The sequence below is a fragment of the Pseudonaja textilis genome, chromosome 2, assembly GCF_049901715.1.
Source record: "Pseudonaja textilis isolate UNSWEBS1 chromosome 2, rPseTex1.2, whole genome shotgun sequence".
Classification (NCBI taxonomy): Eukaryota; Metazoa; Chordata; class Lepidosauria; order Squamata; family Elapidae; genus Pseudonaja; species Pseudonaja textilis.
In genome coordinates this window covers 63,115,814-63,130,107 of record NC_141991.1, presented here as the reverse complement: position 1 = coordinate 63,130,107, position 14,294 = coordinate 63,115,814, and the positions used below count along the sequence as shown (strand labels likewise).

Below are 14,294 nucleotides of genomic sequence, written 5' to 3'. Positions count from 1 at the left end.
CAGGATTGGAAATGATCTTATCATATTTCTATTAAAATCAGTAAAATAAACTAGTTAAGTTGAAATATAATTTCTGGAGCTCCTTTCGGATTTAGCCTACCTCACACATTATAATTGACTTGCTGTTCACTGAAGTAGACAAAAAAAATTGAAGATAAAAATTGCATTGCCATAAGAAGCAGTGAGAGTAAATGGATGAAATGGACTAGGAAGCACTCATTTCATGCGTTCTTCAAAATCTTTAAAATGTCTTACTTTAGCCCTCAGGAAATTCTGCAATGCCCATCATGAATCCAGAGTGCTTAGTGTGTTTGCTGCCTCTAACCTAAAACAAAGTCTCAACTAAAATCTCAAGTCCTTTATTCAATATCAACAAAGATGAAAAGTTAGTAAAATGTTAGAGTGACCTAAAACCCCAAGAGGAACTTGGGAATTTTGTGGAGAGCACAAAACTTCCAAGTCCCTTTTTGGGGTTTTAGTAACTCCAACATTTTACTAATTAATATATATGTTTGTATATTTGTTTATCTATTTGTCAGATATTTCAGACAAATCTGACTTTGTTTTACTGCCTAGCTTACCTGAGAGGCTCTAAATTTCTAGTATTATCTTGGCTGTAGAATACATAGGGAAAGTCTTCTGGATCACTAAGCATGAATGGGGGTCTCCAGCTAGTGGCTGACGACAGTAGTTTGGTTGTGTGATGGTTAATTCTTGCTTAGTAGTTCTTCTAGTTAATGCTTACAGAAGAGGCTTTGGTAGAAAGCAATGATTATAAGGGCTGACGGAGCATTTCCCAGTGTTTCTCTTGCTTTCAAAGGAAGTTTGGCCGTTCAGTCAAGTGGCAGAAACAACATCATACAATGCAGGAGGTGTGAGGATGGCTGATCTCACCCAAGAAGAGCAAACTCGTTAAGCTAACAAAAGCCGAGCTTTATCTATTGAATAAACCTGTTTAGAGAATTCAAGGCCATTTTGGAAACAATGTTGAAAGCCACTGGGCTAATCTGGTTTTTTGTTTGCCCTTTCTATAGCCAGTCTTTGGTCCATGACGGAATCTTAGTTCCCTCTCATGGCAGCTAAGCTTCTTTTCTCTGCCTCTTAGGTGGATTTCTGACACAGGCTTTTTCTGAAAGCAAATTCAGGGGTGCTTCAGGATTTCTCTTTTGCCCCTCTCTTTTGTGGAGCATAAATAAGAGACAAAGCCACCCATAGTCCCGTATTCCAAATATCCACAACCTGTCCTGCTTCCTTCTCTCTGTGTCTTTTTTTTTTTTGATAGACAAGAGCCTTGAATTGTCCTTCCTTCGGTATCGGGGAGGGAAGGACTTAGCCATTGCATCTTATTTTCTTGCTGTCAACGGATGAAATATTTACTTTATTTAGATGCCTTGATTATCACGGCATATTTGACGGCTGCTGCTATCCTTGAGCATCTACCCATTTGCAGTGCATTCTGTTCTTAACCTGAAGTTGCCATCTTTTGCCTTGAAATTCTGGTGCTTGGGCAGGCTATGGAATTGGGATAGTTAAATCATTGGACCTCTGTTCCTAAGTAGGTCGAAAGTTGAAGTTTGACAATAAACACTTCTGATGACTATTCCTTGGAGAGACAGTTCGGTGTGATGGTGAAGCTGCTGGCCTAGATTGTAAATTCTAGGCGTTCCTTGGCAAGAAAGCAACTTTGGTGATTTTGGGATCTCTCTCCCTCCCTCCCCATTTCACAAGGTTATGAGGAAAATACCATGTGGGAGTATTAAGTAGGTTTATAGCTTTTCAAGGTGAGATAAAAATGTAACAATAATAATTTTGCTTTAATGATAAGTAAAAAAAAACCAGGTGATTCTCTTTTATCTTATCATTTTAAAAACACCTTCAGAAGGTGAAAGTCAACTGCCTTTTGGAGATGTGTTTATGACAAAAAGCAACAACGATTCCTATGGGCTTTTAAGGTTTAAGCCATTATTTATAATCTCATGTTTTCCTCAGCAGATTCTATACCAGAGGCATTTTGCTGTGAGGCATTCTGATGCTAACATTACTGTTTAATAAAATTGCTACTAAGTGGACCCACCAGTATGAACATCAGATAGTGTCTACTTTGTTAAAACGGGGATGTGTGAAATACACCCACCAATATAGTGTTCTAAATCCAAGGAAACGTGCAAAAGGACATATGCATTTTGCAGCCTATTGCATTCCACTCATGCTCTTTCTCTCTCTTTTTGCACCTATTTATTCTAGCCTTCCCTCATGTCAATGAAACAGTGCAGATAAAGAATTAATATTTCAACTGTTCACATCTGCGTAACATTGTTATTGCACGGTGGGAAATAGCCGAAGAAGAAAAAAAATAGCACAATTTTGACCTTGCAAACTTTTAGATCATTTTTTTTTCTTAAAAATTAACTTTTTTCTGATACTTATTGTGCTAGATGAATAACTTGTTTATTTTCATAATTTGTTTGGTCCTCTTGTTTCACTCTCCTCTTAGCAATAAAGTGAGACATGATGATTCCCTCACCTAGCCTGACATAGAAGGTGGCAGGGAAGACCCAGCTGTTTTCTCCGTGAAGTCAGACCCTGACACCATTCCCACCAGTACCAGAAATAATCCCGCAATACTTTCCACTGGTAGTGCCTAGTTCTCAAATTTACTCTAAAAGGCTGCCATAAAAGCAACTTATGAAGAAATTGAATGTTGGAGGAAAAGTGTCAGAACAGGTTAGAGTTTGCATTGGGTGTTTTATGAGTAGGGGTGACATCACAGTGAGAGCACAAAATCCTCTGTGTGAATTTATCTCAAGGTGCCTCCCCCATATCACCACACACATATCCAGCAGCATAACTGTCTTCACTTCCCATCATAAGAACCATTTGTATGGACTAGGAATTGTACATTCTGAGGAATAACATTACTACTTGGATCTATCAGATATTTGGGGCATCTTCCTGGAGACTATTGAACAATGAACTTTAGGAAACAATTTTTCTACCGTATTTGCATATTTATTGTTTTAAATGGTTTATATTGAGTTGCTCTATTTTCATTTGAATATGCTATACCTGCAAATAAAAAAACCCCAGCATATGGATTGATCAATTCTTCTGTTGCTGGCTCATTTTACCTCATAACTGGCTACTTGACATCATATTCAGATTTCTTGACTTCATACTTTATGCTTTACTTCGTGAAAAAAAATAACTACTCTCTTCCTCTCTCCACCCAGCAGCAATCTGAAAATTCATCAAGTTTTTTTTCTGAATCCCAAGTGTTTCACTCACATAGATATATGAAATATATCTTTCCTTAATGAATCTCCCGGTTTGAAGCTTTCCTGTCTGAAATAAAGTACTGGTTTCAGGTTGCAGAAACAGCATTTTTTTCTTTACTGGTTTTACCAGCTGGCACTAGGTAATAAGGCAAGGCTCACTTTTCAATAAATATTTTATGAATTGTTTATTGGAGTATTAATTATAATAGCTCTGGAATTTGTTTTAGTTCTAGAACTAAATACTCTCACAATTCTCTAACATTAAACCCCATTTTTGGATATCTTCTACTGAAGCAGCAAAATTTGGCAGGAAGCAGAGAATAATATTTTTGCTGCCATTGTTAAACAGTACGAGGGAGGAATTGTTGCTATTTAGCACAAATTACCCAAATATCAGATTATAGATCCATTACTATCTTTTGCTTCTTCTTAAAGTGGAGAGTTGAGGCTGCCTTTTTATTTCTCTTCCTCCTCCTTCTCGTTCTTTAACCAAAGGCTCTGGATATTACTTTTGTTTAGAAAGAAGTTTCGACTGAGCATATTAGAGAAATGCAGCTCTAGATTAGTTTAACTTTGGAGGACTCAAAGCTGTAGGATGTGTGGGCAGGACTGTAGCACATTCTCAAAGTTGTGCATTTGGAATGTAATTATCAAGTGTCTCCACACTTTTGGCAATAATTTCTGTAAATGTGACATAATAAATTGCACTGAATTGTAAACAAATCTCTAACAGCAAGTAGCAATATGGGGAAAGATGGAATGAACATTCTCAGTTATCAGAATGTAAGATAACTGGTTGCTTTATTAATCTTTTTGGTGTGTTCATTCATCACACGAAAATAGTCAACCTCTTATTATCTCTGGATTTGGAATACATTTCATATGTTGCAATAATAAAGAAGATGTTTAAAGTCTTTCTGATCAGCCTCATTTTTACCTGCTTTTTCCTTCTGGTTTATATCATTGACTGGTCTTCTGGATGCTCTCCTGGGATTTTGACAATTGGAAGCTTCATTGGCTTCATTGGCAGTAATTATCCAAATTGTGTTGATAATCACAGAAAGGTAGGACAGCTTCAGTGTAAGCCAGTGATTCTCAACCATAGTGACTCTTAGTGAATCCCTGACTACCTTCCCATCAAAGTGGTACCTCTATTTATCTACTCGTATTTGCATACTTTCAAATTGCTAGGTTGGTGAGCACTGGGGCAAGGATGGGAGCTCTCCCAACAGCATAGCACTCAGATCTGAAACCCAGCAGAAAAGTCCAGTGTCTTAACCACTGAGCTGCTATGCCACCCTAGATCAAATAATAATTGCCATGAAAACATGGGATGAGTTTTAACAGATAAGCTAAATAATTGAGGTGGGACTGCAACCCCCTGGTCATCCCACAAATAGGTGGAAGAATTAACAACTAACATGTCTGGAAGTCTGCTGGCTTTTGCAGTTTCTACAGGCCTTTGATGATAATACAATAATAGCTGAGGAAACAAACTATTCAAGAATCCTCAAAGCCGAAGTGAGAACAGAATTCTGAATAAGTGTTGGCTCCAATTCTCCTTCTTAAAAGAATACTTGTCCAAATTAAGAACAGTGTCTCTGCCTAGGACACTGCACTGACAAGAGGTTCACTGTGGGAAACCGGCATAGTCTTATGCCCCCTTCCACACTGAACAGCACACTTACACAAACAAAGGACCTGTGTAGGCTCAGTGCCCGGCTATGTAATTAATTCACTGGCAGTTTTGGCAAACAGCTTCCTCAAAGCTTAAATTAATTATTTGTTGTTTTTAAAAGGTAATTATATTGACATATTGTACAGAGGTGTAAGGAACATTCAGTAGCAATTATCAACCACTTTGCAGCAGCTAAAGCTGCCCTCTTTGCTCTCTGATAAGTTGGAAGGCCAATTTCCATGGAGATTTATTTCCAGGAAAGATCTCCTTTGGGTGAAATGATGACCCCTTCCTGTATTGATTTGCTTACCTTTATATTCCTCCAGGTTAAAATTCAGTGTCAGTACATTGCAAAAGGAACTGTTGCTAATTATCAGCGGGCTTTTATTTGAAGTTGTCAGGAAGAGTAACATGTGAGTGGAATCAAGGTGTGAAGTTAATCTCAGGCATGGGGTCTCCTTCTTGGAGTTAATCTGTATAGGCTCTGTCAATGTAGGATATTTTTACAGCAACACCTAAAATTCATTTACAAACATGTAAATCTGATTTGATAATACATATGGATAAACTGTGACACTATTCTGTTCCCAAGCTGAATTAAATAGGGAGATTTACAGAAAAAGAAAATAATTTATTCACACACAGCACATTCCCAAACCTTCCCTAATCTTCTTTTCTATAGAAAACCTATCCAATGCTGACATTCCTGCTCTATAGGTGAGGTTAATTTAAGTTTCTTCCATTAAACTTGAGATCCATTTCTATATGTAGATATTTAAAAAGAATTGGAAGATGATCATTAATCCAAATAGGCCAGAGAAAAGAGATTGGAACAGAGTTTCAGAATAAAAATGAGATGACCTATGGCAAATAAATACATAGTTAACATAACTAAGAAGTTAAAGACTAAAGAAACAATGACGGATTAAGAAGGTAGGTCAGACAAACAAAAGGCTAATTCCAAGAAAAAAAATCAGAAAAAGGAGTTGGACTTAGAGTCTAAAAGCATGTCACTTAGATTAGGTGTGAGGTATTTAGGAATCTCCAGCATCAGTCATTATTGATCATGCTACCTAAGGCTGCTAGCAATTTTAGTTAGCAATTTTTGGAATTGCTAAGTAAAATTTTCTCACCCTTAGAGTAAATAAAAAAGCCCACGCTTTGTAAAACTAGTTCTTATAATTGGTGCTAAGCCACACATCATTTTCCCTTTCAGAAAATGTATTTCTATAAAAATAGCCGACCGACCTTACCTCCCAGAATGGCTGGATCAGCATAGTCCAAAAGAAAAAATTGAACTGGTTCTTGATATAGAGATTTTTGCACACAGTTACTTGGCAAACCTTGGACAATCTCAGTATGCCTGATTTTGCAAGGAGGCCAGAACTGGAAAAACCCTTTCCATATAACTAACATGCTAGGAAGTGAAATCCCATTTTTCAAATGCTCCATATTCCAAATTTGACACTTATTGAAAAGAATACAATGAATATCCAATATGAAGCTGTGTTGTTTCATTGTACATACACTGAACAAGTTTGATTCTCATATTTTAAACAGTTGAATATTATTCTTTAATTTGCAGAACGTTTTAGAGAAATACTTTTTTATTTATTTTTCTCATATGTATCATAGATGTTATTGGGCCTCACAGGTTGACAATCTAGTAGAAAATAATAAGAGTTAGATGCAGTGGAAATTCTGTTTTCAATAATTCAAGCTAAATCTGGTTTGATGGGATCGCATGAGATGAACTATGTTTACACATAGCATTGCTGCAAGATGAGTGTTTGTTTTAATAATTTGGTAATGTCTGTATGTTGCTATATTTAAGAGTTAAACATTTTACTGAGTTTGGGGAACATTCCCAGAGGTTTTTTGGAATCAGGATAGAAGAAGACAATTAATATAGGCCTTTCCTTGTATTTGTTTCTATAGAGCTCAAGGCCACTGGAACTGCACGCTTCTTCAATTTCCTTCTCAACTCAACAGACTACCGAATCTTGCTAAAGGATGAAGATCATGACCGAATGTATGTGGGGAGCAAAGACTACATCCTCTCACTAGACCTTCATGATATCAATCGGGAGCCCTTGATTGTAAGAACATTTTTTAAAAAAATTCTCATCAGAAGTAGGCAGAGGGAAATTCTGCTTGATGGGAAACAAAATACTTCTGAATCTGTGCTGATTTTGCAGAAGATAGATATTGAAGCAGATGAGTCTCTCTGGAAAAATAAGTTGAAAATAGGATTGCTTTTTTTAAAAAAATTGATCTTTCCTACGGTTGATATAGAGTTTTTTCCTAGTTTTAATGCAATGAACAAACTATTAAACAATATTTGTCCAGAACATTTAGATTTAGGTTTTGTTTTGCTTTTTGAGAGAGTATTTTGTCTCTTCAGAATTTTTTTCTTTGTTTCCTATATCATTCAATATAAGATTAGTCTACCAAATATAAAACAAAAGTATTAAACAGACACTTGACAGGCACCTCTTGTGCCACAGTGCCATTTAGTGCTTATTTATCTTTTTGTCTGCTTGCACACTTGAAGTCAAGAGTCCTTCAGGACCAGAGGAAAGCTCAACATGTAATCTGTAGGCTATTTGGTCAGAAGAGTTGCCTATGGAGGATCATTTTCCATTTTTAACTCAGGAGAGACCTGTGGATGGAGAGAAATAACATGTAGATCTATTCAGGAATACATAACTATTTATATTTGTGCCTTCAAGTCAGTGTTGATTCCTGGAGGCTGCCTGGAAAAGTCCCTGCAATTTTCTTGGCAAGATGTCAAAAGTGGTTTGCCACTGCCTGTTTCCAAGAGCAGAGAGAAAGTGACTGGGCCAACGTCACCTAGCTGGCTTTGCGCCAAAGGCAGGACTAGAGTTCACAGTTTATTGCCACTAGACCAAAGTGTGTCTTCATAAAAATAGGTGACAAAATGGTGAAGCCTTAACCTGAAATGCGAGAAACATTGTTTATATCTGTGCATTTTAAACTGGGTTTCATAAATATTTTAAATATTTAAATGTTCTTCATTTCTAAACTATTATTTATGAATCTGTGTAAGTTTAAAATCTGTACATGTATATGTATGAACTTAACCTGTTGCTGTGATTCTAGAACAGCACAACAACCACATTGTACTTTGCACCCACTGATAAATAGGGTTTTTTTTTTAACAGTCAAAGGAATGGGGTAATTTCCAGATGTTCCAGAATATTCCTCCTCCCCCCCCCAATAAAAAGGTACGGCCTTTAAGAAACGTATCTGGAACAAATAGCGAGGTGATGTGACTGTTGGCTTCTAAAATAATCACATTGAAAAACTCCAAGTGATTTCTAATGCAAAAGTTCCAATTCAATACATTGTCTGGTTTGGGACCAGGATTAAAATATAGGAAATCAGAGTTGTAACTGTGAGGTGTTGTTTCGCTTGGCAGATCCACTGGCCTGCATCCCAGCAAAGGATAGATGAATGTGTCCTGTCAGGGAAGAACAATAATGTAAGTACTTCTGTTGTTATCCCCAAGCCCATTCAGGATGGTAAAGTCCTAATATTATGCAGGAAAGGTTGCTGGAGGTTCATCTTTCACCTGTCTTTAAAATAGAAATCACCATAGACCTAAAAGGGGTATTGCTCACACCTCCACAAAGATTTCAGGCGGACAAGAAAAATCAGCAAATACTGACTGTGCTTTGCCACCTTTTCCTGCCTCATCCCACCTCCTGTTTACTCTCACCCTTTCAGCCATGAAGTCCAGATACTTTAAGTGACAGCTAAAAATAGAATTCTGTTGACTGCTGTGTTTGCTAAAAGATGACCCCATTTTAGGTCATTCCTGCACTATTCCTGCAAGAGTTTTATGTTCATTTGGGCCTCAATATTTGTATCTTAAGATATACATAGATTTGCATCTTATGATTTATGCCTCATATTATAAACCATAAATCATGCTACAAGTTTGAATACAGGTGGTCCTCAACTTATGACCATAACTGAGCCCAAAATTTAACAACTGTGAGGTGGCTGTTAAGTGAATTTTGCCCCTTTCTTGCTACACTTGTTAAGCAAATCATGGCAGTGGTTAAGTTAATTAACACAATTGTTAAATGGCTTCTGCATTGATTTTTGCTTGTCAGAAGATCACAAAAAGGTGATCACATGATCCCAGGACATTGCATCTGTCAAAAATATGCGCCAGTTGCCACATGTCTGAATTTTGACCAAAGGTTGTAAGTGTAAAAAAACCAGTCCTAAGTCACTTTTTTCACTATTGTAACTTCAAATGGTCACTCAGTGAACTGTTTCAAGTTGAGGACTACCTGTAATTGTTCTCTACTGATATAAACTACCTATCTTACTGAAAGAAGATAGGTAGTTTATATAAAAAATTTCAGATCTTGTCAACAACATCATGAACCCAAGATGTCAGGATTCCGGCACTTAACCCCATTTAAATCATGACTCTTGAGCCAAACTTCCAAAACTTCAAAAGGATTTATTGGGAGTTAACATGTCCAGCACTGCCTGGGTGTAGGCGACTCTGAGACACATCATTCATTGTCACCCTTGACCCAGGTTTTCCCCCACCCTCTGGGTGTATCATAATTCATATTCTCCAATGGGACACATCCATAGCCAAGAGTCATCAATCATGCTCTCCGGTTAGAATTTTGCACGGCAGAAACTTTGGTCACCTAGTTACTATCTTTGAAAACATTTATGGAATGCACTTTCAGTTTGCAAGCTGCCACACTGCTCTCCCCTCCCTTTCTGTTGGCAGCTCTAAAAAGACCATAGAAATATTTTATGAGTTGACACAAGAATTGACAGCAGTTGTACACCTGCATTTCCCCATATCTTTTATAAGAGGACAAAATAAGGGCTAAAAGTGGTGGTTTCGGTTTTTGATCCGAAGACAGCAGATCAGTGCAGAATGGAGGACAGCTTGTGGATTATGCAGCATGCAATCTTTGACTACCTGGGGCCAACAGATCTGCTAGGAATGTTGCCCATTTTGCTCAATACTAACTGATCAGGAAATTGGCAGGAAGAAATCTCTGGTGTTCATCTGGTAATGACAGCAGCCTACAGTAGCATGAGTAGTGAGGAAGGAGAAGCCTATCTTACTCCAGCGACCTTGTTTAACTGAAGGATATGTTGGTGTGCATGACATGCAAATGAATGTGACTAAAGCTCATGAGCCCCAACCTGGCAATTTCTCGAGGTTTTGTGCCTGAAAATGTTTTTTTTTTAACTTCTGTGCATGGAACATAATCAGATGAAGAAGCTTTATCAGCATTAAATTGTAGGAACCAGGAAAATATGTTTCAGCCAGAACTAAGTTGCTTAGTAATAATGCATGCTAATTATTATTATTTGTTTGTCTTGGTAGAAGGAAGCAAGGTTAGAGGTTACCAAGCTGTTTCCTGCAAGGCCTAGCTGGCCTTTTGACCAACTGTCCTTGAACTCTGTCTTGTTGAGATCTCTCAGCTACTACTGTTTGGGGTTTAATTTCAGAGGAGCCAAATGCCCAGAGCAAAGGAAGCTGCATTTGCTTGCATATTTCCCTTCCTCTTGAACTTCATTACCCTTGGCTCCAGCTGAGATTCTCCAGACTGAGGCATAAGGCAAGGAGGAAACATGAGCTGTGAAGAGGAAATGGGACTCCATGCTCAGGCACACTGCTTTATGTTTCAATCCTGGTCCTAGATCCAATTAATTAATAAGCTTAGGCCTTGCCCCATGCTGTGAATTCTCTGCTTATTCTCTGGTGTTCTCCATTGTCACTTACTAAATATTCAGTATAAGTTTCATTAGCCAAGGGGTTTCCAAGCCCTTCACACTGTTTAATGCGGTATTTTTCAACCTTGACAACTTTACAATGTATGCTCGTCAGCTCCCAGAATCCCCTAGCGTGGTGGCTGGGGAATTCTAGGAGTTGAAGGTCATACATCTTAAAAGTTTCTGAGAATGAGAAATATCACTCTATCAGAGCCACTCCATTAAATAAGCCATCCTAGTCATCAGTTTCTCCTTCTGAATAAGGATAGAGAGAACTTCAGAAGGTTTCTGAATGGTCCTCACTATCTCGAAATACAGTGCCATTTAAGCTGTCAAAAAGCATCACATTTATCTTTGTGCAATTGCTAAAAAAGGAAGATTAAATAAGATGAAAAATTACCAGTATGACATTATCTTCCTTACTTAGGCTTCACTGAATAATAATAATAATAATAATAATAATAATAATAATAATAATAACAACAACAACAACAACAACAACAACAACATCAATATTAATATCAATAACAACAAACAACAAGAACTTTCTTATTGTGCGCTGGCTGGGGAATTCTGGGAGTTTTTAAAATAATTTTGTTGCATTTCACATACTGTCAGAAAAAAAAACAAAAGAAACAAGATGCAAAATCATACGTAATAAAAAGACATATCAAGTGCTAAAAATGAGTATAATTATAATTACATAATGTAAACATTATACACATATACATACATACACTCCTTTTTAATACACTTATACACTATAGCTATCATTTGTGCTGACTGGGGATTTCTGAGAATTGAAATTCACACATCCTGAAGTTACCAAGGTTGAAAAATCACTGGTTTAACAAGTCGGGAGCCAGACAAGCTTTACTGGAGTTCTTTTCCTTTCTCCCCAGGACCAATAAAATCAGAAAGTCTTCTTTTGGGTCCATAAGAAGGATTTTCCTTTCATGCATTTGCATTCAGGTCATCTTCCATGTTTGAAAATAAGCAGGACCAGGAGTCTGGCATCTGCCATCCTGACACCGAGATAGTTCTCTGGAATTGTACGACTGTTATTTTCTCAGACTTTAGAAAAATTGCCAAGGACAAGGAGGAAAGCTTTGACCTGCACCATTTATAGTCTGTTTCAGTTACAACTATGCTGTAGCATAAGACACGAAAAAAGGAATGTTGGCTCTGAAATGGGGAATAATTCAAAGTTCTTTAAAAGCGGGGGGAAGAGAAAGCACCATAAATAGGGCATGCAGAAAATTTGCTTTGCAGAAACATTCAAAATCTCATTGGAAGGAATGCTTCAAAATGTATATTTGCTGATTCTAAAGGGGCACCAGGCCTTATTTGCTCAGAAGTGCCACTTCAGTGACCGCTCAATGCACATAAGTACCTGTCCATAGGACTTGCTTGTTGCAATGCACAAGGAGCTTTCTTTAATAGTAAAGCCATTTCCTGCAGAGGACCTTGTACATCTGAATCTTCCACTGGGTTGTGATGAAGAAAGGATGCAATTGCTCTCCTCCCCTTCTTGAAGTAGATGCAGTTTTGTAGGAGGCTTAAGTTAATGTTCCATTTGTCTTCTAGGGTGAGTGTGGGAACTTCATACGACTTATCCAGCCCTGGAATCGAACACACTTGTATGTCTGTGGCACTGGCGCATATAATCCTGTCTGCACCTTTGTCAACCGGGGTCGCAAAGCACAGGTGAGGTGATGTTACAGTGTATGACTAGATCGGCATGCAGATTGGTAATAGGGAAGCATCTGGAAGTGGCCTCAGGCTACCCTAGAAGAGCAGAATCCAGCAGAATTATGCTCCCATTGATCCTGGTCGGGGTAGCAAGCCACCAGAGGCTGGTTTCTGGCTTTAAGCACTGAGACCGAGCCTTTATTCCTTTATCCCCACGTTTAACCCCAAAGGTGTAAGATAATGTGCCCTAAGTTCTCCTCTAAGACTTGACACTGGCCTAAAGATGCTCGTTCATCCCCTGTATAAGTGAATATGTAAGCCTGAATCTTATCAGTTGTAGTCTCTATAGTCACAGTGTTACAGTGACTTGCCCGGTGAGAAAAAGGAGACAAATATGTAGGATATGAGATAGGGATAAAGTAAAATACTAGCTGACATCATTCGTATTCTTGTTGCAATTTAGTATGTCCTCTTTAAAATAGAGGTATTGAACCATTCTTCCTATCTACTGAGCATTCACTTCTTAGAAAGAAAGTTCAAAGCTTTTGTATGGCTTCCATACTTCATATAGCTGGTAGAGATCAATTATTCAATAAAACCCTTTAAAAGGCTCCTCTGAGAATCTTACGAAGTGGAGCCCATTTATAAATCCAGCAACATTAACTCAGATATTGCTATTTAGAGTAGTGTTTTAGTACTCATGACTGCTGATATACTATGAAATCAGACCTAGTGTGACATGTTTGGTATTTCGTTATCATTTCTTTTAATGAAAGCTTGCTGAAAGACATTTGGATTGCTGCACTGTTGTATTGCTTTACTTCAGGTTGGTGGAGCAAATTTCTCTGTTCAAGAAAGAATTGGAAATTGTCTTTGCTGCCCATTCCCAGGACTATATATACAACTGAATTGGAGATGGGGCAGTATAACTATGTAATACAGACTGCTTCCCATAGCATGAGACTGCCTCTCACCGTTCATATTTATATCAAACACTTATTTCATATTTTGGTTCTGTATCTCTTACCAGCATCATTTGATCTCCCCATTGCTGGGATCAGTGACTACAATGACAATAATGCTTTGCCCCATCTACTGTACTAGGCATCTTTCTGTACACCTATGGATCTTTGGAACTAGTAAGTCTCAAGAGAGACCATGCCATAAAGGAGCACAATTCTTAATCAAATAATGAATCGTACATAAAAACAATGAAAAATCTCTCTCCTAGAGAATGATTTGGCTCTGTAAATCAGTGTTCATAATGTTGCTTATTCTATTTTAAGCTTGTTTTTGGTTGGCTCTGGGAAGTCCCTTAAAATCTGGAAAACACTTTCATATTTAATTTATCTTTATTTTCCCCCTTATGGTAAAACACTGCAAGTAGAATGAGATCCCTATTTTTAGGGGTCTCAAAAACATTTCCATGCTTAACCTGAGCATAACACTATCATAATTACAGGAAGTCTTCCTGGAAATGATTGAAGTGCCTGCTTAAGAAAATGTTTATAAATTCAGGACCAAGAATTACCTTTTTTGTTAGCTCAAAAGCAGGAGTCTTAAGCAGAGCTCAAGTCCATCCAAACAAATGGTTATACAGGCATTCTCCAGCCAATGCTAACATTTTTCCAAGCAAAATAGAGCAATCAGGGTTTCTATGCTAGGTTCAACCGCATAGTACATTTCCCAGAGGTTTGCTGTAACAGATGCACAATCACGAATGTTTCCATTTGTACGTACTAGGAGATGTACATACCATTTGTGCATACTAGGATATTCTTCCTCTATGCTTAAAGGATATGAGAGATTTCAAGCATTATGATGGCCCATGCACCTCTATTTTCTGTCCACTGATAATTGGG

At 37.8% G+C, this 14,294-nt stretch overlaps 1 protein-coding gene across 4 annotated transcripts in view; it reads left to right on the top strand.

The window, feature by feature from the left end:
- The window catches only part of SEMA3F (semaphorin 3F), a 148,198-nt gene that overhangs the window by 93,394 nt on the left and 40,510 nt on the right, over positions 1–14,294 (top strand). For all 4 annotated transcript variants that reach the window (XM_087924095.1, XM_087924097.1, XM_087924096.1 and 1 more), the window contains exons 3-5: positions 6,892–7,052; positions 8,396–8,458; positions 12,328–12,447. In XM_087924095.1, the coding sequence (XP_087780221.1) occupies positions 6,892–7,052; positions 8,396–8,458; positions 12,328–12,447 (344 nt within the window). The remainder of the gene's footprint in view (positions 1–6,891; positions 7,053–8,395; positions 8,459–12,327; positions 12,448–14,294) is intronic.